Source organism: Chaetomium globosum, genomic scaffold, assembly GCF_000143365.1.
Source record: "Chaetomium globosum CBS 148.51 scaffold_1 genomic scaffold, whole genome shotgun sequence".
Lineage (NCBI taxonomy): Eukaryota > Fungi > Ascomycota > Sordariomycetes > Sordariales > Chaetomiaceae > Chaetomium > Chaetomium globosum.
The window spans coordinates 2,436,769-2,460,826 of NT_165976.1; the positions used below are offsets into that span (position 1 = coordinate 2,436,769).

Sequence of the window (24,058 nt, forward strand, 5' to 3'; positions counted from 1 at the left end):
TTCCCCGATTCCCCGCCTTTGGGCATTACAATCGTCCCTGGACAGCGGCCTGTTGGTAGTCCACTCCTGCCTTTCCTTGCCTTCCTTTTCTCGGAATTCCTACCCTCTTGTTTACATCTTTTTCTCTGTCTCCCTCAATTTCGCCGCCGCCTCCCGCCACAACGTCTCTGCATCCGGGAACCGCCGCCGCCAACCATCCAGCCCAAGAATGCCTTGCGTCTTGGATACCTGTTGATCCTCTGCTGCGCGTGTCTGTGTTTCCAGCAGTTCACTTCCCTCTCCTCCCTCCTCCACCAACCTCCGATACCTCTCCCTCCACACCCCCTCCGGATCCTCCACCCCCTCCCACCCATCATCCATCTCCCACCTCCGCCGCGGCAGCACCGACAACTCGCTCTCCCACCCGGCCTCCCACATCTCCACCCCCGCCCACGCCACCATCACCGCATTATCCGTGCACAGCCCCCGCGGCGGCCGCACAACCGCCACCTTCTCCGGCCCGTACCCGCGCACCGCCAGCACCCGCCCCAGCACATGCATCAGAAACCCGTTCGCCGCCACCCCGCCCGACACCACCAGCGTCCGGACCGGCAGCGCCGCCGCCTGCGTTCTCATCCCGTCCAGCGCAAAGATAACCCGGCTCGCGAGGTGCTCGAACGCCACGCGCATCGTCTCGCGCGCGAGCTCGGCGCGTTGCGGGGGGTCCATGGACGGGTTGCGCTGCATGATCGCTTGGACTTGCCCGCCGAGCCCGGAGAAGTCGAAGGCCATGTCGCGGCGCTCGTGGAGGGGCGGGGTGAGTGTCCAGCCGTGGGTGGGGGAGGTGTAGGGGCGGATTTCGTCGCGGCGGGTGGTAGGGGGGTGGTAGTTGGTGTAGGGGTTGGAGGGGTGCTGTGTTTGTGTTTGATGGGTTTGGGTCTGGGTGGGTGTGGGTGCAAAGGCGAATCGCTCCAGCTCGGCCGCGTACATGACGTCGGGCGTGGAGGCGAGGATGTCGGAGGGGAGGATGGCGCGCGCGCACTTGTCTAGCATGTCGCCGATGGCGACGTTGGCGGCCTCGGCCAGCGTGGCGTGCGAGACGGCTGATCGTGTGAGCAGCAGCTGGCTGTGCCCGCCCGAGACCAGCAGGCTCAGGAAGGGGTAGGCTGGCCGTGCGCCCCCCTGGTGCGGCGGCTGTTGCTGCCCGTTTGCGAGAGCCTCGACTAGCCGCGGCGTCAGGGCGTGCGCCTGCATGTGGTGCACCGCGACGAGTGGCCGGTCCCACGCCACAGCCAGCCCTTTGGCCATGGTCAGGCCGATGGAGAGGGCGGAAGTGATGCCGGGCCCGCGGGTGACGCTGATGAAGTCGGGCTTGGGGCGGTCGGCTGGTAGTTTCTGGATGGCGGCCTGCACGATCCCGGGCAGGCTGGACGAGTGGCCCTGGACGGCTTCGTCTGGCTTGATGCCGCCGAACCGCCGGTTGTCGGACGTGACCTTGGCATTGAACAACACCCGGGCCGCGTCGCCCGATTTCTCGAGGACGGTGACGCAGGTATCATCGCATGATGTCTCGATGGCGAGTGTCACCAACCCTTTCTCGCCAGCCTCGCCTGGATCTTTCTTGTGGCTGAACTTTCTCAACCCCCCTATCCTATTGGAGTTGGCCAAAACCGGATACCGTTGTTGGCCATATCTCAAGGGTAAATATACGCGGCGAGGGTCTGCTGCTCGCAAGCAGACAGACTTGAATCTCATTCTGATTGTAGCTGGTTCACAGCGTATCCCTCATTCTTTCCGCGTATTACCGAGTTCAGCCGGCGATTGATAAGACAATTTTATTCAGCTCTTAGTCGGTTCTTCCGACGAGGGCTGATAAGGTTAACTGGATATTTCTCATTCACATATGTCAAGCCATCAAGGTACTCCATGGTTGGACACACAAATTCATTTTGCCAGCTGTTGGCAGTCGGTAGCAGCTGTCAGAGTATACCATTACCACAATCCTTACTCCGTAGCCTTGAATTAACCACATCGTTGGATTCACCACCTCACCCTAAGCGCCAGCGGATGTTTCATAGTTTTAAATAGTTGGTATATAAAAGCTCAACGCCTGTTTGATGCCTATGCAATATGATAAGTTTTCCCTTAGTGCGCCCCCTGGGTAGTCTACCTCTACCATATCCTGCCCCCGGATGATGCCCTCCGCATCCAGCACAACGCAGAATAAAATAAAATCTGGATTAACCCAAGCCCACCAGAGGTCTTTCTCCCTCCCCTCGCCTCCCCCCTTATCCCCAGACGCCTACCCCCCAACCAAGACACCTCAACTCTCCCTCCCGCCATTAACACCCACCCAATTCCGATACTCGCACTTACACCCACCACTCCCGCCATCCATCCCCCCAAAACTGGGATTAAACTCCCCCGCCCCATTCACCAAATCCCCCGTGGTATTCATCCGATTCAACACAAACCGCGCATCATCCAGCACAATCCTCTGGCGATCATCCACGCCGCGCACAAACGCAAACTTGCGCCCGCGCTCCCCACCATGCGTATCCAGCGTGACGGTCACCGGGTACGGAAACGACCCCGGCTGCGTGCTGTTGTCGTTGGTGTTGCCGGCACCGGTGAGTCGCGTCGTGTTGGCCAGCCGCGTCCAGATCTCGACCTTGTAGCGCACCGAGAGCCAGGTCACGAGGAACTTGGCTTCGGTCTTGAGCGCGCCGCCGTTGCGGTCTGCGGGGACGGGCGTCCCGTCTCCGGCGCTGTTGTCGAGCAGCGGGTCGATGGACTTGACGTAGGTGGTTTTGTTGTAGTAGCTGTAGAAGCCGTAGCGTTCGGTGGGCAGGCCGCGGTCGTAGAGGCGGAGGGGTTGTTGCGTGGGGAAGGCGAGGAGCACGGCGGGGGCGCCCGTGCCGTCGCGGTCGAGGGCGGGGGGTGGGGCGATGTCGGAGGCGTTGAGCAGGCCTTGGCCCGCGGTGATGTTGGTTTGTTGGCCGAAGTTGTCGTCGTCATCGCGGCGTGTGAGGGTGTTGGGCCCGACCGTGTCGTTGATACTGCGCAGCATGCTGATGTAGAAGGGTGTTGGCTCGCCGGCCTTGTCGTCTGAGACGACGCCGTCGGTGGTGTTGCCGAGGAAGAACATCTCCTGGAAGCTGGGCGGTGGGGGCTCTGAGCGCAGGGCGAGGCTGGAGCCTGAGTCGTCGCGTTTGCGTAGGAGATGGCGGACCAGCGAGGTGAAGCCCGTGACGGGGACGGCCCGCGGGTTTGTGGTTGGGGTGGCGGTCGTCTTGGTGGTCGTGGACTCGTTGAGCCGCGGCAGCGGCACTGACACGCCCGGGTCGGTGGGGGTTGGCCGGGGAGCGTCGCCCGCGACGTTCCACAACTTCCGGGTGTTGTTGTCGAACTGGATCTGGATGACGAAGCTGGGCTGGCTGGCGTCGAACGGCGCGACCGAGTCGGCTTGCTCCTTAGGTAGAGCGCAGGTCCAGAGCGTTGGCGGCTGGACACACGCCGTCGTTGAGTCGGATTCGGGGCCGATCACGGTCGAGATGCCCGTGGGAATCGGCGGGAAGTCGGTCAGGTTGAGGAACCGCGAGGGTATGATTTCCTCAGCGGCGGCGCTTTGGCGCGACAGGAGCACGCCGAGGGTAACGCCCAGCGCCGTCAGCAGTATGAACGCGATGAGAACGGCCAAGCAAATTCGCCTTCGCTTTCTTCCCTCGCGGCCGGGTCTGCCGAAGCAACCGCAGCAAGGGAAGCAGCCGCGGCCATGCCACATCCTGCCGGCCTTCCAGGCGACGGCATCCTCCTTCTCATGCCGACGCCGCTGCCGCTCTACTTTTTGCCTCTGGCCATGCCCAGAAACGTTGGTGAAATGCTCGCCGGGGACAAAGGATCCCAGAGGTCTGTCGGGCAGTCTCTGCTGGGTTGGAGGCGGTGTCAACGGGACATCGGAGAGGTTAATGGCACCCTGGGAGGTCATGGTCTGCGACAGGCCTGGGGGGACGGGTCCCGGGGAGGGCGGATATAATGAGTTGAGCGGGTGGCCGGGAGGGAAAACGGCACGATAACGGGCGTTGTTGTTTTTTGATGGCGGCGAGTATGGGGGTGGTTGCTCGCCGGGGGTCTGTACTTCCTCAATCATCCCCCGCGGCTTCTCGGATTCAGGTTGCGGCTGTGGGGGCGTTGGGGCCGCCCTGGAAGAAGAAGGGAACGAGGACGACATGTCTTCAATGATGATCTCTGGAGGTTGGTGGTGCTGTGTTCTGGGAAGGTTCCGTGACCCGCTTGAGGATCCAGCCTCTGACATGGGGGTCACGGGGGAGAAAGCCTTTTTCTTATCCAGGTTCTTCCACCACGATTGCCCCTCGTCAGGCTTGGTTTGGATCGAAGCAGGGCTCCGTGGCGTTGGCGGTCCGAAGGGGGAGGTCACCTGGTCCCACCAGCCCGTGGATCGCAAGCTCCCACCTGTGCCTGACCGTGGCCTTCCTTTGTACTTGAATGATTTTCTTTGTGTGATTCTCGGGCTGCCATCTTCTTCAAACAGTGTCACCGGTGTTGCCATCTCATCGTCGTTATCGCTGACGTAAATCGGCGTGGTGGCTGTGTCACGGTGATTCCTCCTCTCGCCAGCCGCTGAGAAGGCGTCTCCATCGTGGTCACTCGCGGTGACAGGCGATACCTCAGCAACCCGGTAATGACTCGGGATTGAGGGAACCGCGGGTACAAACCCTCGCTGCACCATTCTTGGAGATGCGCCGTCCTCGGTATCGGGAGACCAGGCCGAAACGGGCTGGCTTGGGGATGTGACGTTGGTCGGCTTGAAAAACCTGGGGAACTCGATCGGAGTCTCGACGACAGCGGTCTGCGGGCTGATGACGACGTCCGAGTCGGAGGGCATCTCAAACCCGATCATGATGGGCCTGGCGCCAGGTGATAAATCGGCTTGCGGGGAGGACTCGGCGACCAGTCTTTCAATCCTCTTGCCCTTGGTTGGTCGCCGCGTTAGCCAGGCAAAGGTGCCGATAGACTCGTCAGATGGGACGCCCTCAAGCGCCTTCAGTGCAGCGGCGTCAACGAACTTGCCGGTCCGGCTCTCTCGGTTCTCCGGGGACGTCCTCATATGGTGGGCGATGTGCCGCTGTTGATGCTTCTGCTGCTGGAATTTGGACATGTCGGTAACCAGTTTGATACCAGCTCTCTCATTCTGCGCCTTTTGTCTTTTGCGCGAGGCCAATCTCCCCAACCCTGCTCGTATCGACGGGCGGGCAACTACGCCAGAGACCCGTCGAGATGCCCGCAGTTCTGGGCGCCCGGCTGCCGCCTCCCTCGCGTCCTCGACCTTCCCGGGTGCCGAGTCTAGTAGGGGACCATCTTTTGTCGTCATGGGCGTCAACACCTCGTCGTCTTCCCAGTCTTCCCAGTCATCTTTGGTCCTAGAAGATATCCGGCTGCTAGGGCCTGGTTGAAGCGCCCGTAGGTCGCTCATCTTGCTTTGTTTTTGTTGTCGATCGTTGATTCTCGATAGGATTGTTGTTGTGGTTATTCTTGCTTATTGAAGTTGTTGTAGGTGCGTGTTGGCAGTCAAGTGTTCATCGTATCCAAGAGCGAGAGTGTGAGTAGTAGGTATGACTTCTCAAACAATGGCCTCTAACACGTGCTTGAGTCCCAAACGAGGATTAGAATGTCTTGGTTGATTAAAGGATGTGAGAAAGAAAGAGGCCAGGTCCCAGACTAAGGCGCTGCCTCTGGTGCGTGGCAAGAAACAAACAGGCCCAAATGGGTCGCAACAATAAGAGATGAATGAACGTCGGAGGGGGAGAACAATGGCAAGGCGACGAGATGAAAACAAGAGAAAGGTTCAAAATTTCAGCGAGGCACAAGGCATGCCATGACTAGGTACCTACACCCGCAGCAAAAGAGGCTGCCAGCGTGTCGCGTGGCATGGCTCCTCGCATCCTGGATTCCCTACCCGTGTGCGTGTACCTTGCATCCATCACTTCTGAGGCCACCCGTCCCGCGTCTAACCCAATATGACTCTCTCATGTTTTCCATGGCCCGACTCCAGGGTTTGACAGCCGCCGTCGCCAATCGCTGCGCGGGAAGTGCTTAGCCGGTTCCAACTCTGCGTCTGCCCTTGTCCCCGATCGCAGGGCTTGTCGTCAAGCATCGCGCTCTCTGTGGACAGCGAGGACGCCCCTCGTTTGATGGAGCGGGGCTCTTTGTGTGGAATAAGCGCTTTGTGGTCGCTTGGTGTTAAGAGATTGGCCGCCACGAACCGCCCGGAGTTTTGTCCCGCATTCTGATTGGCTCCTTGTCGCGGATTGCCCAAATCAGCGGCCGGCCAATCGTCACCGAGTTTTGATGGGTTTTGACTCCTCGCTTGCTTGAACCCCAAACACGCCTCTTGCTTCACTTTTTTTACTGGCTTTGTCGGTCAGGGCTGAGGGGTATTGAACACTTACCACGCCGGTACCTGAAGAAATCCCACTTTACAATCATATGTTGAACTCTTCAAGAGTTAGGTCGTGGGCTTGAGGCATCAAGGTCGACCCACAGCATCCCCGGATGCCAAGTGTTTGCCCGACCCGCCCAGTCTTGCAGAAGACCCACCCGGGCGGCTCCGAACCGCCGGCGGACTGAAGCGAGCGTGTCTGGCGCTTGGAAAGACGGGTTTGCTCCCATGACAGTGCATCCTCCGAATGCCTTCTTAGGTCTGTATGATAGGTTAACTACTCAACGTTGGCCCGGCATTATTTCTCAAGACTACTCATTTTTATATAGCACCGAGCTTCATGGACTGGCACACCATGTGCAAAAAAAGCCAAACTCCAAGCGTGGGTGCCGACGAAACCTTCGACTAGAGAAACGAAAAGAAAGCCATTCGGGAGCCCAAAATCTTTTTTTCTTTACTCGGTTTCTTTTATTGGATTTATTTTGCTCAGTTTTCTTCATCTTTCTGTCTTTTCGTAATTTCCTTCATTTTACCTATCTCTTTTCTTTACTTCTTGCTTCCTTTGCGAGTTCGGTTTTTTTGGCCAGAGGGTGACTGGGTCTCAAATATGACGCTGGGTGGGATAACCCCGATAGCTCCTTCGAAGGAGAGGAGAGGGAGCCTCTCCATAGACCAGGAGTGAAAAGCTATGAGAACCATTCTGTATGGGCCCATGTGTTGTCTGTTTTGTTGTCGGAACATCGACTTCGGCTTATCTTTGCAGAACCTCCAATGAGACCAAGATCGCCAAGCCATCTAGATCTTGCTAAGGGAAACTGCCAAGCTTATTTAAGGGCCAACATCCATGCACGGTCTGGATGGGGATTGCCTCTCTTCTCATGCCCTTTTAGAAGTTACCACAGTAGTTGCCTTCACTAGTTCTCTACTCCTCGGCCCTCTTAACAGACGAAATCGGACATCACGGAAAACTTTGTTGTATAAGTTTGGAAGGCTCAAGCAAGAAAGTTCGTTCCAACACCCCTTACTTGGGTGGCTCTTGATCAGTTTGGCCCCCAATGTTGAACACTTTTGACGAGAGCTCGAGAGTTGAACACTTGGCTTCCAGATACGGACTTCTCTGGGAGAAAATGGTAACAAGTCGGATTTTGGGCATAGGGCCAACGAAAGAAAATGCGAGCCATGCAACATTCAGGGGTGCCCAGAAGGCACAGGCTGTCTGCAATCTGCCATGAGATTGGGCCCGGCACTGATGTGCACTGACGGCCGTGGGGAGCATAGAACAACGGTTTCTGTGTTGCTTCAATGGCGCATTTTAGACTCAGTTATTCCGTCCACAATAAAATGAGGTGCCTAAAACGGCACAGGCTGTGTGCCTGTCTTATCAGACATCTATAAGTATACCATGCACGGGCCTCTCCTCAACGTTCCACGTCCGCAAGTCACAAACCAGGGGATAATTCCAAACCCGCTGTTGGTATTACCAACCCCTTTCTAGTAAGAGAATAGTTGCGATCCTCAAAGAAAGATGAAGTGTAAAAAAGCCGGCCATAAAAGTTTCGGACCACATTTTCCCGTGGCTCAGTCACTCCCCCACCCGACGATGTAGTATTCGGCAGGAGGAAATCCACTCCCAAACTCAAAGGGTGAGAACCTTGTCAGACAAAACCCGGAAATCAAGGGAGTTCCAAAGTCTTGGCAAAAAAAGTCGAGTTTGATTCAAATCACAAGACGTTGATACGGAGATTATTGTATTACACGACTTTTTTTCTCCATACCTCGTTCCTCTGTACGGTTGATACCGTGCGGTAAACACTTCTAACTCCTCTTTGTTCCGCCCATCTTTGCCGCACCACCGAACCACAGGGTGGAGTTGACCCAAGTTTGAAGAACACTGGATGTGAAAAGTACAGCTCTTTTTTAATCGACCCACTCCCGTTATCGGTGACGCGAGACAACTGGCCACGAACCAGTCCACAAAGCCCGGTGAACCGAACCCGTCTCTCTTTCTCATTCCGTCCTCGGCGCGGCAGCGTCCATTCCGGTCGAGATCAATAGCCCGGCAAATCGGTTCCAGCGCCCGCCGTCCGGTCTCCCCCGTGGCATTCCAGCCAGCAGGGAGCAAAAAGCCTGCAACCTGGCGTTCTTCAGCTTCGGCGGTGCGACGACGTCGTTCAGCGACCGTCCGGTGCGAAGTCAGCACCGGAGGCGGTCGTCGGCCACAGCACCCCCGTCCACCCTCCAATTGGACGATTGCCAATACCTGGGGGTTCAGCCCCATCGGCCTCTAGGTCCCCTCTCACCTATTCCAGGTACGTGACTCTCCGCTCCCCTCGGCCGGGTCCGTGTGACTTTGTGCAGTGTGTGCCCTCGGGTGCTTGCATGGCTAGCGGGGTGGGTGGCTGGTACGCATGTTGGACTGACACGACCATTTTTTCGTATTCGGTTATCCAGGCACTCCAAACACGCCAATGTCTTTGTCACGCAGTCCCTCCCCAGTCCCCGGCGGCGGCTGGGCGAGTCCGGGTCTCAACATCGTGAGCGGCCGATCGAGTCCGACGAGAGCATACCCGGGATCCAGCGGCACACCGGCGATGTGGGAGTCATCCAGGTTAAAGAAGGGCAACGGCCCCGGATACCCTTCGTTTTCGACCAAGAACCAGAGCTTTCTCGGCCGGCACATGCGCCGCATCTCGAGCAGCCTGCCGCGCTTCGGTTCGAATTCGCACTATGCTGATAAGGAAAAGCTGGGGCGGGGCAGGTGGTCGATTCACAACGTGCCCCTACTCGGGCGGGTTAGAGGAATCATGGCGCGCATGGGCAGGAAGATGAAAATCAGACTACTGATCCTGCTCATGTTCATACTCTCCATCATTATATTCTACAACAGTCGTGAGTCGCCGGCGCAACCCGCCAGATATCGGTCAGCGATGGGCTAACACAGGACAGCTCTGGTATACCATTGGCGGAGATCGGCCTGGTTCGGGGGCGGCCAAAAGTTCGTCATCATACTTGGGGCTAATGTCGGAGGCGGGGTGATGGACTGGAAGGGTGCGCGAGAATGGGCGATCGAGCGCGACTCGGTGCGGAACAAGAAGAGATACGCTGCTCGTTGGGGGTATGAGCTCGAGATCGTCGACATGAGCACCAAGAAGCGGTATGCACACGAATGGCGAGAGAGCTGGGAAAAGGTCGATTTCGTTCGCACTCGTCATGAGGAAGTACCCAAAGGCCGAGTGGTACGTTGCCAACAAGCTACATCCCCCCCCCCCCTCCAATCTCTCTAACACTCTGTTTAGGTTTTGGTGGCTTGACCTCAACACATTTGTCATGGAGCCCTCGTACTCACTCCAGGACCACATCTTCGACAACATCGAGAAACATGTCTATCGAGACATCAACGAATACAATCCCCTCAACATCACACACCCCTTTACCGAGACGTACCTCGACGCCGAGTCGCAAAGCCCAATAGGCGACGGGAAGTCCGGTTCGGTCAATCTGATGCTGTCGCAAGACTGCTCCGGCTTCAACCTGGGCTCCTTCTTTGTTCGTCGAGGTGTGTGGGCCGACCGGCTGCTGGACGTCTGGTGGGATCCGGTGGCCTACGAGCAGAAACACATGGAGTGGGCGCACAAAGAGCAGGACGCGCTGGAGCAGCTGTACATCTCGCAGCCGTGGGTCCGGAAGCACACTGCCTTCCTGCCGCAGCGCATGATCAACAGCTTCCCCAGCGGGGCGTGCGCCGACAACGGAAACGACTCGCGGATCCACTACGACCAAAAGGACCGGGACTTCCTCGTTAACATGGCCGGTTGCGAGTGGGGACGGGACTGCTGGGGAGAAATGTACAACTTCCGGGAGCTCAGCTACTACCTGAACCGTAACCCGTGGGAGCGGTTCAAGGAGGACTTGGTGGCTGTGCTCTGGTTCAAGATTACGGGACGTAAGGTGAAGCTGTAGGACGCCAAATGTTACCGAGGGTGGAACGCTGCACTGGATGGCGGGCGACATGGCCTTTCGCTGTGGCTTTACCTCGCTTCACCTCGCTTCATCCTTGGAGCCTTAACAGGCGAATGTTGGCCCCGCCCCATATCAGCAACGACAAAGATGCCGCCTCTGGTAGCACCCGGCACCTACAACCCGAGCAGGAATCGGAAGCCGATCGCCACGAAATCTGTTATTTTCACATGTTCATATTTGCTCAAGCGGTTTTGGAGTGGCGGGATAGGGTGGATTATTAGACTTTTAAGAGGTGCATTGTATGGAGTATTGTATGTTCCTAATAGTAGTGAACGCCTTCTGTTTTGAGGACAGGGACACCAGGGGAAAGCCATCGGGGACTGCTGGCGGTGGGACGGTGATGATAAGAGGGGGTACGAACGATACATTCTGTGTTTATGGATCGGATCTGCGTACCGACCTGAAACGACAGCAATTTATGAGTTATTTTGTGAGATTTGGTACCAGTCTATCTGTTTTAGACAGTTACACAGTTCAACAACACCATTGATGAGGTAACGAACTGCAAGGTACTTGAGGAACTTCAAGATGGAGTGGCATGCACAGTGGTCTGAACCGAAAACAGGAGTTGGTTCTTCCGTGAGAAGTGATGTGCATTCCACATTGTTACGGAAAATGATGCAAATATATTCCAAATATTTGAGGAGCACGAAACAGATAGATGTTTGTTCAGCCAGGCACAAACCATATCACCGGCGCGTCGCATCCCCAATGACGCCCCCACGCAGCATGGTTTGGCTGTGGGTCCGATAGCCAAGACCCACTCAGCGTCCTTCGCCGGAACCAGTCGATTGGCTTTCGCCTCTTCCCGCTGCAACAACGTTCAAGAACCTGTCGCTTGGAGCACCGGATGTTTGGTTGCAGAGTTGTCTCAAAACACAAAACCATGGCAAGCGGACTGGATGGCGTGCGTTCTCCTGCAGCCCAGGTTCTGGGTCTGAAACAAAGTTTCCCCCCTCGAAGGCGAATCCCATCTCAACTCCCACGAACATGGGACGAGGTGGCATCCGTTCCTGGCACCGTCTGAACTTGCAATCCTGACCGTTCCCGTCACCAAACACATCCCGCCAGGCCCATATCACCATTCACCGGACAGCCGCCAGTGTTTCGTTTTCCTGTTCCGACATGGCCCTCCCATGCCATACCCACACAGCTGGATTGGAGTCTGGACGTCCACAGTCCCCAAGCTGTTTCCGTTGCCACACGCCATGGACTAGTTCATCGGCCGAATCAGGTCTCCCGGCGAATAGCTTCCACTTGGCGGCCCCTGGGTAATGAACGCGCGCTTCTCGGATCTGTGTCCGGACCCGCATGCAGAGGTGTGTTATAGGGACTCTATCGTATCCATGAAGATATTCCTGCGTTTTTCTGTTTCTGCTTGACATGCGGATTCCTCGCTGTCCTTTATTCTGCTTCCGTGTTTAGCTACAGTCGTCTCTCCTTATGCGGCTGTAGCATTTTATCTCGTTTATTTATTTCTCCCATTCAGTTGTGGATTTCCGAGTTGGCTATTCAGGACCAACGTTCGCTATTGATATCTGGCTGTGCGTTGCTATTGTTAGCTGTCATCTGTTAACAATAGCTCAAGCTGTTACAACGCAATAGTTCAATTGTGTGTTGCCGTTTTGGAAGATAAGTAGCCATCTCGATTTCTGGCTTGTCTACTCGGAAAACCATCAACTCTTGGATCGGCAACGGCTCTTTGGAATACCTTCTCTGCCTGGAGCAGTCAACCAACTTCAAGCTACTCATTACATCTTCAAAACCCGGGAGCAGGTCTCTCGGCTAGGGTTGGTTTGGGTGAAGGAGAAAGGCAGAAACAACCTATTCGACAAGGAAAATGGTTCGACCAACATTGGGCTTCGCCGGCTTGGCGCTCACGGCAAGCTCAGTCCGGGCAGCCTACAACATAGTCGACAACTTCGACGCGAGCAACTTCTTTACCGAGTTCGACTTCTTCACGGCGCCAGATCCCACGCACGGCTTCGTCCAGTACGTCGACGCGGCCACGGCAAGCCGCGACGGCCTCGCAGGCTACGCCGACGGCGGCGTCTACCTCGGCGTGGACTACACCAACACCACCACAACCGGCCGCCCCTCGGTCCGGGTCACGTCCAAGAAGGCCTACACCAAGGGCCTGTTCATCGCCGACATCGCGCACATGCCCGCGGGCGCGGCCGGGTCGAGCTCGTGCGGCCTCTGGCCGGCCTTCTGGATGTTCGGGCCAAACTGGCCTAACTCGGGGGAGATCGACATCATCGAGGGCGTCAACAGCCAGCGGTCCAACGCGGTGACGCTGCACACGGGGCCCGGGTGCTCCGTTTCCAACGCGGGCTCGCTCGCGAGCACCAAGCTCGTCTCCACCGACTGCCAGGGCACGGCGGGCTGCTCGCAGAGCACGCGCGCCGCCGACAACTACGGCCCGGGCTTCAACGCGGCCGGCGGCGGCCTCTACGCCCTCGAGTGGACCGACGCCGCCATCAAAGTCTGGTTCTTCCCGCGCGGCACCCCCCTCGCCACCCAGCTCGCCTCCCCCCAACCAAACAACAACAACAACACCTCCACCTCCCAACCCCCCGACCCCACCACCTTCGGCACCCCCCTCGCCCTCTTCACCGGCTCCAGCTCAGGCGGCTGCCCCCTCTCACAACACTTCGCGGACCACAGCCTCGTCTTCGACACCACGTTCTGCGGCGACTGGGCGGGGCGTGTGTGGGATGCTGACCGTGCGTGTGCCGCGCTGGCTCCGACGTGTGAGGCGTTTGTGGGCGGGAATCCGGAGGTGTTTGCGGATGCGTATTGGTTGGTGAGGGGGGTGAGGGTGTTTCAGGAGGGGGGCGAGGGGAATGGGGGGAGTGGTGTGGGTGTTGGGGTCGGTGTCGGTGGTGGCGCTGGTGTGGGTGTGGGTGTTGGTGTTGGTGCTGGTGCTGGTGCTGGTGCTGGTGCTGGTGCTGGTGCTGGTGCTGGTGCTGGTAATGGGCAGAGACGTCGGGTTGGGAGGAGGGGCGGTATGAGAGCGAGGAAGTGGTGGGCTTGATGGGGAGCTTTTGGGTTTGGAAGGGGTGTTTATAGGAGAGGCTGGGATGGTTTGGTTTCTTTTCTATCTTCTCGGGTTAGAGCATGGTCTCAAACGGATAATGGGAACGCGCGGTGGCTCAGCGCAAGGCGTTGGGGGTTGTGATAGTCAGTCTCACGGCGTATCTTCTTGGTAGCTCTTGTGAGTATCCTGGTAGCATTTGGATTTTCCTAAAGTTTTTTGAATCTTTCGTTGCTCACGGGCGACTGGTACGCTCCCTCCCCGCACCAAGCCCATCATATCATTGCCTTCGCGGGGGCAAGCCCTCCACTCTCCCTTTGCTCTGTAAGCTTTGGATAAGGGGCTGAGTTCCTAGTTATTTGGGTGTGTTGAAACGCAGTCGTTAGGGAAGCGCATCAAGCTGATCTTTTCTCGTCACCTCCCAATCAACATTTCTCCGTCATGCCATTCTTTTCTTTTTGCCCCGTAGGTACTTAAAGCCTTTAAGTTAAAGGTCACCGTAAGGCTCTGGCGCTCCTTACCATTCCCGACACCCCCGGCCCCCAATGACCTCCCACCTACTCAGCCTGTGGAAAAAGGGCAGGCTCTCCAAAAGCCAACCGAAGAAACGAAGGGGTTCTTTACACGATGGACCCAAAATGCACGAGAGGATACTGCTTGCCCTACTGAGCTTCCGAGCTGTTAGGTAATATGCAATTCGATGTACCTATTTCGTCGGATTGCGGCTCGTTCTGTGATAGGAACACGCCACGGCGGCAATGTTGCAGCCCAACCCTGGAGCATCGAGACTATTGGCTAGTAATTGTGTTGTCAGGCATTGGCACCTACATAGTCATGTTCCATATCCTCTTTACTTCGTACTCCGCTTGGGCTGATCCGCCGGTGCTTTCCGTCTCAAACTTGGACAGATTCAGCATATCACCTATCGAGCACCTACCGTGACAATTTTTTGAAAAGGGTTGCCGTCGAGGTTGGATCATTACCATGCTTGAGACGATGCCCAGACTTCTCCGGAAGCTATTTGGGCGGCCCAAATCGACGAAACGAACCGAACTCCCACCTAACTTCCAACACGACGACGCAGCCCCTAATCCGTCCGGAAACCCGCAGAGCCCGTCTTTCCCGGACGGAGTGAAGGTCCTGCACGACTGCCCCGGCGCCACTGTTGACATCTGCTTTGTCCACGGTCTAACCGGAGATCGGGAGAGCACATGGACAGCCCGTGGGCACTCTGCGTCCTGGCCTGAGACTCTCCTGCCGTCAAATCTCGGCAAAAGCCGCATCCTCACGTATGGCTACGACGCATACGTCGTGCGGAAGGGAGTCGCAGGGTCGAATCGGCTTCTTGACCATGCAGCAAACCTTTTACACGACCTGACCATGGACCGAGAACTCAACGACGCGTCATCCCGTCCTCTCATCTTTGTCGCCCATAGCCTCGGCGGCCTCGTCTGCAAGAAGGCCATTCTTCTTTCGCGGAATAACCCGGAAGCTCATCTTCGCGGTATCTTCGGTTGCACCAAGGGCATCATATTCATGGGCACCCCTCACAAGGGAGCTTGGATGGCGGACTGGGCTAAGATACCAGCGTCGGCCCTCGGTCTTGCTAAAGTCGCCAACAAATCGCTTCTTGAGATTCTTCAAACAGACAATCAACTCCTCGAGTCCGATCAGCTTGAGTTCTGGTCAATGGTACGAGAATTGCGGGAAGGTGGCAGACGTTTCGAGGTCACCTGCGCCTTCGAGGAACTCCCTTTGCCTGTGGTCGGGAAAGTCGTGTCCAATACATCAGCCACCCTTGAAGGGTATGCTTCCTTCAGCATCCACGCCAACCATAGTGATATGGTGAGGTTTGTCTCCGCGGAAGAGAATGGATTCAAGAGGTTGCTTGGTGTGCTTACTAGGTGGAAAATACAACTCGAGCTTGTTGGTAAGCAGATTTAGCATACCTATTCAGCAGATAATTTCTGAGAATACACCAGGCTAATTCGCTCTTAAGCTCAACCCCCACCCTTATCCGACTCCTCTCAGAAATGCCTCCAGTCGCTGGCCTTTCCACAAATGCATGACCGGTCCAACGAAATTGACAGCGCTGCCGCGAGGACGTGCGAGTGGTTGCTTCGACATGAAAAATACACCACCTGGGCCGCTTGCCACCAAGGCTTGCTCTGGATTAAAGGAAAACCGGGCTCCGGAAAATCCACTGTGTTGAAACATGCACTCAAAAACCACAAAGCTGGAGACGGCGCCCTCGTCATCTCATTCTTCTTCCATGGTCGCGGAAATGAACTTCAGAAGACCCCTCTTGGCTTCTTTCGGTCTCTTCTTCATCAGATCCTTGAGAAAGCTCCTGACGCACTGCAGGATCTCGTCTGCGTATTCGAATCCAAGTGCAGGAACAATGGCAAACAGGGTGCTGGCTGGCATTGGCACGAGGGAGAATTACGACCCTTCTTCCAGGAGTCACTTTTCAAGGTCTTGAGGATCCGTCCAGTTTGGTTGTTTGTTGACGCCTTGGACGAGTGCGGCAAAGACAATGCGGTTAAGCTTGTTGGAATCTTCAGTAGCTTGCTGAAGAGTCTCCAATCCGAGCCCGAGGATCTCCAGCAGTTCCATATCTGTTTTTCTTGCCGGCACTATCCAATCCTGGATTTGGACGAGAGCAAGTTCGAAATCTGCACCGAGCACGAAAACGAAAGGGACATCTCAGCTTTTGTGGAAGACAAACTTGCCATATTTCGTGCGGGACCATCATCCAAGATGCCGGGTTTGATCACGTCGCGCGCCTCGGGCGTCTTCATGTGGGCACGTCTTGTGGTGGAACAGATTCTAGACCTCGAGCGCGATGGCGCCGGGATAGCGAGAATGGAAGCGGCCATCTCCGCTCTCCCTCCCAACCTCGACGAGCTATACCGACAACTTGTTCAAGGCATGGAAATGCGCTCCAAGAAGCTGATTCAATGGGTCTGCTTTGCCACTCGACCCTTACACATCGACGAACTGCGATTGGCAATGGTTATCGAGGATGATTGCCCATACCGATCACTACGGGAGTGCGAGAGGGCAGAAGACTACGTCGCCGATAGTGCCCGAATGAAAAGGCAAGCCCAAACACTCAGCCGGGGCCTTGTCGAGGTCAACCACGCCCAGACCGTCCAGTTCATCCACGAGTCTGTCAAGGATTTCTTCTTTGGCGATGGCTTATCAGCCTTGGGCGATGATGGAACATTGACCGAGGCGGCAGTTCAAGCGCATCTCCGGTTCTCCAAAATCTGCCTACGCTATCTGTCGATGGAGGAGATTGTCCAAGACAAAAGGGGCTTGAGCAATGACAATTTCCCCTTCTTGGGTTACGCCGTAACCTCATGGATGACGCATGCAGAGCACTGCGATGCTGTAAGCGTCCCGATCGTCCCACGAGATGACCTTCTCGCGCTGTTCACTTGGCCATCGAACGCCCTCGTAGGGTCAATAGTACGTGCCTCCCAAGCGTTGAGAAGAAGACTCCTCGATGGGAGTAACCTGGTACATATTGCGTCAAGTTACGGGCTTGTCGGGCTATTGATAGCCATTCTGAATATGGGGAGTGAAATCGATTCTGAAATCGATGCAAAAGACAGCTTTCGTCGTACACCACTGTCTTGGGCCGCGAAGGGGGGCCATGAGGCCGTTGTACGGCTACTCCTTGATACCGGCAAAGTCGATGTTGATAACAAAGACATTCATGGTTGGACACCACTGTCGTGGGCCGCGAACGAGGGGCCATGAGGCCGTTGTACGGCTACTCCTTAATACCGGCAAAGTCGATGTCGATAATAAGGACCGTTGGGGTAGGGCACCACTGTCGCGGGCCGCGGAGGAGGGCCATGAGGCCGTTGTACGGCTACTCCTTGATACCGGCAAAGTCGATGTTGATAACAAAGACAATTATGGTTGGACACCACTGTCGTGGGCCGTGAACGGGGGCCATGAGGCCGTTGTACGGCTACTCCTTGATACCGGCAAAGTCGATGTTGATAACAAAGACAATTATGGTTGGACACCACTGTCGTGGGCCCTGGAGAGGGGCCATGAGGCCGTTGCACGGCTACTCCTTGATACCGGCAAAGTCGATGTTGATAACAAAGACAATGATGGTTGGACACCACTGTCGCGGGCCGCGGAGGAGGGCCATGAGGCCGTTGTACGGCTACTCAAGGCAGCGCGGTAGTATGTTGAGTTTGTAGTTATCGATGGCGATTTTCTTGTCGGATAAGGTAATGTATACGAATACTCTCCCAAGTTTATAAGCTGCATCTCGATGACTGTTGAAATGAAGTTTCCATGCCAGAACCGAATACTAGCTGCTCGGTCTAACGGTCGAGCCGACCGACTGGGACCATAAACCCGTGCTGACGTCGTGGCAACAGTCTTGGAGTAGTATGGGTGTTCCCAGTATTGTCTAGGTACTATCTCTCTTCGGGCTTTGCAATTGGAAGTAGCACAAATGCATGGCGGGGTCCTACCGTACATAAGGCCAACCAAGAGGGGGCTCGAAACTGGTTAACAAGTTCAGGGGTAAGTGAATAAAAGTTACGTGAGCCCTCGGCAGCTATCCACAAACTCGGAACTCAAGACAAGACACTAGAAATGCCATGAGGTCAAACTTGACCAACCCACAAGGAAGGGTATTACAATATAGCTTCTTTGTTTTGACAAACACGCTGTGGTTGCTACAATCTTGAGCAAACTCGGTGGCATATCCAGCATTTTCGTAGACCATCTACGCACAAACCCAGAAAATAGCACCACTCTTGACACACCAAGATTCTGGTCCATCCCGTCGTTTGCCAGCGCAATCAAGAAGGCCCCGGAATCTTTACCAATGCCTCCCGAAACTTCCTCCACGTCAGCCCCCTGGAAATGTTGACATGCTTCAGCGGGTTTTTGCGTCTCATATCCCTGCTTGGCGTGACAAGTTCCGGAAGGGCCGTGGCCAGCGATTCCTGGATATGCCTGGACATGACCGGGTCCTCGATGCTACTGATAAACTGCCAGATGAAGACGGTGTCTGACTTTGGTGGGTTGGTCTTGTACTTGTCTCGGAAGACGACGTAGAGGGAGCGTATGTCTTGGTTTGGAGCGTGGGCCAGAACTGGGCGTTCGGGTTGTGACTGAAGGGGATGTTCAAGTCTTCTTCTCTTGGTGCGTGCCGGCGGGCGGTCATCCTCACTCGTGTCATGTTGGTCCCGGTGTATGGTTCGGGCTGGAATTTGCTCATACGGAACGCTTGCGTGGGAGATTGTATGTTGCTGGTCAAGCGGGACATCTGTTCTGATTCAAGGGGTTGGTGCTGGGTTTTGGAATAGGCCTCTCAAGATACTGTTTATCCAGCAGTCTCATCAGGCCTTCCCGGTAAGAATGAAGCTCGCCCAAGAGGTTGACACTATCTGCGGGGAGTTGCTGCTGGGCTTGGGTTATCGCTATAACTTGACTCTCGAGCGCGGCAAATTTGCCTTCAAATGCTAGCCTCTCTGCTCGCGCCTCCTTTAGCTCTTGTTGAAGAGTCTCGACTTTCTCGAGAGCCAAACGGTACTGTTCCTGGATGGTTTTGAAGTCATGGGATGTAGTTGACCGCAGCCCGTCCAGTGACTCCTGCTGAGCCACGGCTTTCTCTAACAAGTCTGTGACTTTTCCTTCCACATTATCCCTATTCTGGCCAACCTCGTACTGGAAAGTCGAGAAGTCGGTGCGCAGAGTGGTTATGTCTCTGATCTCGACGGCGTGTTGTTCGACTTTGGACTTCGCCTCGGCTATGGAAGCGGCGAGGAGGTCATGTCTTGTCGCCGTGTCTCGTTGCAAGGATGTGATGGAGAGGCTTGTCTGCTGAACATGTTCATCCAGGGCCTTTTTGAGGCTGTCGGCCTCGCGAGTGCAGTGCTGGGCACTGAGGAAACTGGCCCACGCACTGCTCAGTGACTGGTGCAACCGATCAGGCTTCCTCGTCTCAAATGCTTCCATTGGCGACCGGTGTGTTTGGGAAGGCGAGCTCTGCTTTGAGTGTGGTTGTTGCGCATGGAACATCTTCTGAGGCAAGTGTCGAGGTGGATGGGGGAAGTTTTGCAATGATCGGGCTCCTTTTCCCAGGCCAATGTTTGTGTGCCTTGCTGTTGCCTCACCTGAAAATTTCGCATATCTCCGTGTGGTTGAGATCACCCAAGAAAGGAAGGCACGGTGTGGCCCGTCCAGTCTAGTAGGCCGATACCTGCCTTGCCCTAGATCTTAGACCTCTCTAGTTTTGCAAGATAGCGATAGAGATGCTTTGGTTTCCGCGGGGCTGTTACCTGCAAACTAGGTACCTACACAGCCCCAAAGCTCACTGTAGTTCCGGGTTTCCCAATTAGGTTCCCGTAACCCTCATCAAAAAGGAGGCAATATCGTCAATCTGCTCCGGTGTCTTGAGCCAATGGCCCTCTAGCTCTGCGCCCGAATATTCTTTCCACCCCGTTTGGAATCCTACGTTAGTAAGCACATCCTGGGCCTGTCTGCCGAGCTCAACATCGACAACCGCGTCGTCAACCCCGTGACCAAGAAAGATGGGCGTGACACGGGCCGATTTGTCGGCGTCACGAGACGAAACGACCGGATGCCATGCGGGCAACATGTCCACGACGAAAGCATCCGACAGATCAGTCTTCGGTGACCCCTTATCTGCTTCATAACTGCCATCCCGCAACAAAAGCCTCTGGATGTTCGCTGCAAAGGGCAGCCAAGTGCTAGCTCCCACGAATGCCCCCAGCCGCTTGCCACGTATTTCCTGACATAGTATCGTCCACATGCCAATGGCACCCCCTTGGCTGACACCCATGATGACCACCTTCTCGGTCTCTCCGCCAAAACTTGCGGCCTCCCCGTCGAGGATCGACTGGATGTAAGCTACCGACTGCCTGATGCCTTCCATCTGCAGGTCCGCTCTCGCCGACGTGTCCGTGAGCGAATGGGCCTCGAACCAGGCGGGCAACATTTCCTCGAACGCAGTGCTCCACAGCTCTCGAGACGACGGAAACACCCATCGCCAGCTCGGGAACCTGTCCGTGAGCGGCTTCTGGCCAGGCACCATGGTCTCGGCGAGTTCCTCGGCGAACTCCGGGCCGTTGCTTCCCCGTCCGTGGAGCATGATGGCAGTGTGAGTGTGTTCCGAGCTGGGTTCGATGGTGTGTATGCTGCCAAAATGGCCGTTGGCCGATGGGACGTTCGCCATGGTACTTGTTGGAGTGAGGGCCTGTCTGGGTTGTTGGTGAGGTGTAAGGAAGGGTTTGAGAGCCCCACATGGAAGTTCGGGTGGTAGAATCTCCTCCTTCTCCTTCTGACAGAGCCTTTCCCCCTCGACTAATACCTGTCCCCTGCCAGCTTGAGGCAGCTACATCAACCTTATGTTTGAGCCAAGGCCGGTTTCCGGGCTTCTTCCAGTTCCCTTCTCTTCGATGTTCACCCGCTGTCATCACCCCTCGAAGTAAACATGACACCTGCTATTAAATCGATAAAAAACCCCTGAGGATATATTCTATTTGACCTCGTTTCCTTTGTTTCAGCGATTCAATCACTCGCTCAGACAGGATCGTCAGGGGGTCGTTACTTGTATCGGCTAAGAAAGACGTGGGAAAGCGGGGGAGGGGCAACTCCACCGCAAACTTCCCCCGCTCCCGCCCCCTACACACTGCAACGTTAGTACATGTGGATATCAGGGGTTAGGTATTGCCCGACCCGGGTCATAGTTTTGCCTCCAGAACCCGGCAGCAGGGCTGTAATTCAACCTCCGGACCTATGGGCCGTTACCAGGAACCGATCATGTCCCGGGTGGACTTGGTGGAGAGAAGTTGAGTGTCATGTTTACGATGATCCGAACATAAGCCTTTTATTACTCTGCTTACATTGCTCCTCCATCTCACCTTGCCAGTCGTCTTATCTCACAGGGGAAGCAGGCTATGCTCCAAATCAAGATGGCATCAGAAGATCAACTCAGCGGCAATGCTGCTTACCGCCAGTACCTTCCGGACCTCACCACGCCCCGGTTCACTACCATGCGGACGCAGGATGCTCATGAGTACGCAAAGGCATTCAAAGAGGGCGGTGTGCCACCATGGCTCCACGGCCTGTATCTGCACTGGCAGAAGCTATTCCAGGAGCCCTTCAAGGGCATCACCAACGATGGTGAGCCAGAACCCCCCTAAACCCCCCATTTACATCCCAGCCGCCACTTACTCACACCCACCCCCCAGGTCGCGTCCGCCCGGACCTCTTCCGCCTCCAAGACGAAGGCATGCCCATCGACGCCATCGTCTCAGCCGCCAACACCCTCCTCTCCCAGCTCACCCCGTCCCAACACGCCCTCCTCACCCACCACATCGACTCCCCCGAATGGCGCACCTGGTCCAACCCCGAATTCCTCCTCTCCCCCAAAGGCCTCCGCCTCGACGAGCTCCCCGCCCCTACCCGCACCGCCGCCCTCTCCCTCCTCCAAACCACCCTCTCCCGGAAGCTACGCCTAAGCCACCGCCGCCATGCACATCAACGCTTCCTGGGGAACCCTCGTCAACGCAGCCCCGGCATCCTCAAAGAAGCATCCTACAACCTGGTCCTTTTCGGGCACCCGTTCCCCCAACCATCCCCTGGAGGCTTCTCCTTCTACGGCCACCACCTCTGCCTCAACATCTTTTTGCACCGCACCCAAGTCGTCATCGCGCCCTGGTTCACCGGCGCCGAGCCCAACCTCATCGACGACCCGGCCGCGCCCCACGCCGGCACGCGCATCCTGCAGACCGAGGAGCGGCTGGGGCTGCGGCTGATGCAGGCGCTGGTGGGGCGCGGGGGGGAGGCGATGCGCCGGAGGGTGCAGGTGTATGAGGCGATGCGGGATGAGGAGGTGATGCCGAGGGGCAGGTGGAACCATGATGATCAGCGGCATTTGTGCGGGGCGTATCGCGATAATCGCGTGGTGCCGTATGAGGGGGTGGTGGTGGGGGAGATGGAGGAGGGGGAGAAGGAGTTGGTGAGGGGGATTTTGAGGGAGTTTTTGCTGTATTTGCCTGAGAGGGCGAGGGGGGTTAGGATGGGGGAGGTGGAGAGGTGGTTTGGGGAGACGTATTTTTGTTGGATTGGCGGGTTTGGGGAGGAGGATGCATTTTATTATCGCATTCAGAGTCCCGTGGTTATTGTCGAGTTTGATCACCACTCGGGTGTGTTCTTGACGAACGAGGAGCCGGCCAAGTTCCATATCCATACGCTGCTGCGGATGCCGAATGGGGGGGATTATGGCATGGCGTTGAGGCCGTTGATTCCGGGTATAGAGCAGGAATATTTGTGGGAGGGGAAGAAGGAGTGAGTGGGCTGGCGGTTTGGATGGCGGGATGTGTATACTGGGAATATACAAGAAATGAAATAGTGATCCATTTTGCGACTGACGCCGAGTGAATGATATCATCCAGGTACGAATACTTGGCTCGCCCGTTTTTGGTGAGTATCCTTTCTCGCCTCAAGACCTTCCGCTTCAACCTTCCACTCCATCCTTCAGCCTCAAACTTCTAGTTTCATCCACCTCCCAAATTTCCGCTTCCAACTCGCCTTGCAGCCACTCAGCCCAATCCTGCATATCCCTCTCCTCGAAATCCCAACCTGTGGTAATTCCTGCTGCTCTTTCCTCCAGCTCTTCCTCTGGCGTTGGTCCAGCCCCGCCTCCGGCTTTTTCTTCTGCTTTTCCTCCCGCCCTACCCACTCCTCAAAATCCCACAACCTATGCCTCCCTCCTCCTGCTCTTCCACCCGCTCCTCCTCCTCCTCCTTCTCCTCCTTCACCTCCTCTTCCTCCCGGTCCTCCCCCTGCTCCTTAACCACCTCTACTATCTAAGTACCCCTCGGCACGGTCCCCCAGCTCCCACCACAAACACACTTCCTCTGCTGCGACAGCACGAAATGGTACCCTGGTTTTGCCGAGAACAGGTCGCCGACGACGGCGGCGCAGCGCACGCACCGGCGCCACTGCGGACCGTCGCTGTCCTCCGCCGATCCCCGTCCACGTGCCAACGATGGTCATCCGGTAGCTCGCCATCCCGTTGTCCCCCGCGGGTAGCATGCCGCTCCCTCCGCTGCCTCCGCTGCTGCTGCTGTTACCAGCAAACGGTGGCGGGACACCGCTGCCACCAGGCTTCGTCTCCGCTTCGCTGCGCCTGCCCGCTGCTGATATTTTCCATGTCCCGGCCAGCAACTCCGGTGCGTTTAAAGACGTCGACATACCTGCTGCGAGGCCTTGCGGGCGGCCAGGGGCCGTGGGGGTTGTCCTTTGAGCTCGAGCAGGCTGTACGTCGGCAAAGTAGAGCTTGGCCGGGTCGGTCTGGGCGCCGAAAAGGCCCGCAAGGTGGTGGAGAAAATGCTTGAGGAGCACCTTCGTGGAAGCTCGGGGGCGGGCTGACGAGCAGCATGTCCAGCTCGCAGTGGGTCTGGCTTTTGATGACTGTTCGTTGTGTGTTGCTGTGCTGTCGGTCATGTGCGGGTTGGGGTTTGATTTTGGGGCGATGAGGCCCGAGAAGG

At 56.4% G+C, this 24,058-nt stretch overlaps 7 protein-coding genes across 7 annotated transcripts in view; 4 read left to right on the forward strand and 3 right to left on the reverse strand.

The window, feature by feature from the left end:
• Nucleotides 1-111: 111 nt before the first annotated feature.
• Nucleotides 112-5,473, reverse strand: CHGG_00796 (uncharacterized protein; the record flags this gene model as incomplete). The annotated part of the gene is made up of 3 exons (XM_001220016.1): nt 112-1,630; nt 1,920-1,935; nt 2,356-5,473. The coding sequence occupies 3 exons, from the start codon at nt 5,471-5,473 to the stop codon at nt 112-114; spliced, it is 4,653 nt and encodes a 1,550-aa protein (XP_001220017.1).
• Nucleotides 5,474-8,907: 3,434 nt separating this feature from the next.
• Nucleotides 8,908-10,680, forward strand: CHGG_00797 (uncharacterized protein; the record flags this gene model as incomplete). The annotated part of the gene is made up of 4 exons (XM_001220017.1): nt 8,908-9,328; nt 9,386-9,675; nt 9,773-10,319; nt 10,394-10,680. The coding sequence occupies 4 exons, from the start codon at nt 8,908-8,910 to the stop codon at nt 10,678-10,680; spliced, it is 1,545 nt and encodes a 514-aa protein (XP_001220018.1).
• Nucleotides 10,681-12,299: 1,619 nt separating this feature from the next.
• Nucleotides 12,300-13,496, forward strand: CHGG_00798 (uncharacterized protein; the record flags this gene model as incomplete). Its single annotated transcript, XM_001220018.1, has 1 exon — nt 12,300-13,496. The coding sequence occupies one exon, from the start codon at nt 12,300-12,302 to the stop codon at nt 13,494-13,496; it is 1,197 nt and encodes a 398-aa protein (XP_001220019.1).
• A 984-nt stretch (nt 13,497-14,480) lies between these two features.
• CHGG_00799 (uncharacterized protein) lies at nt 14,481-17,706 on the forward strand (the record flags this gene model as incomplete). Its single annotated transcript, XM_001220019.1, has 4 exons — nt 14,481-15,333; nt 15,401-15,426; nt 15,528-16,970; nt 17,113-17,706. The coding sequence occupies 4 exons, from the start codon at nt 14,481-14,483 to the stop codon at nt 17,704-17,706; spliced, it is 2,916 nt and encodes a 971-aa protein (XP_001220020.1).
• A 628-nt stretch (nt 17,707-18,334) lies between these two features.
• CHGG_00800 (uncharacterized protein) lies at nt 18,335-20,736 on the reverse strand (the record flags this gene model as incomplete). The annotated part of the gene is made up of 3 exons (XM_001220020.1): nt 18,335-18,630; nt 18,803-19,562; nt 19,996-20,736. 3 exons carry the CDS (start codon nt 20,734-20,736, stop codon nt 18,335-18,337), a joined length of 1,797 nt encoding a protein of 598 aa, XP_001220021.1.
• A 739-nt stretch (nt 20,737-21,475) lies between these two features.
• On the forward strand, nt 21,476-22,857 carry CHGG_00801 (uncharacterized protein; the record flags this gene model as incomplete). Its single annotated transcript, XM_001220021.1, has 2 exons — nt 21,476-21,686; nt 21,755-22,857. 2 exons carry the CDS (start codon nt 21,476-21,478, stop codon nt 22,855-22,857), a joined length of 1,314 nt encoding a protein of 437 aa, XP_001220022.1.
• A 382-nt stretch (nt 22,858-23,239) lies between these two features.
• Nucleotides 23,240-24,058, reverse strand: part of CHGG_00802 (uncharacterized protein) — a gene marked incomplete at both ends in the record, with an annotated part of 3,956 nt that continues 3,137 nt past the window's right edge. Inside the window, 3 exons of the mRNA XM_001220022.1 lie at nt 23,240-23,374; nt 23,502-23,675; nt 23,765-23,825. Coding sequence (XP_001220023.1) covers nt 23,240-23,374; nt 23,502-23,675; nt 23,765-23,825 — 370 coding nt within the window. The remainder of the gene's footprint in view (nt 23,375-23,501; nt 23,676-23,764; nt 23,826-24,058) is intronic.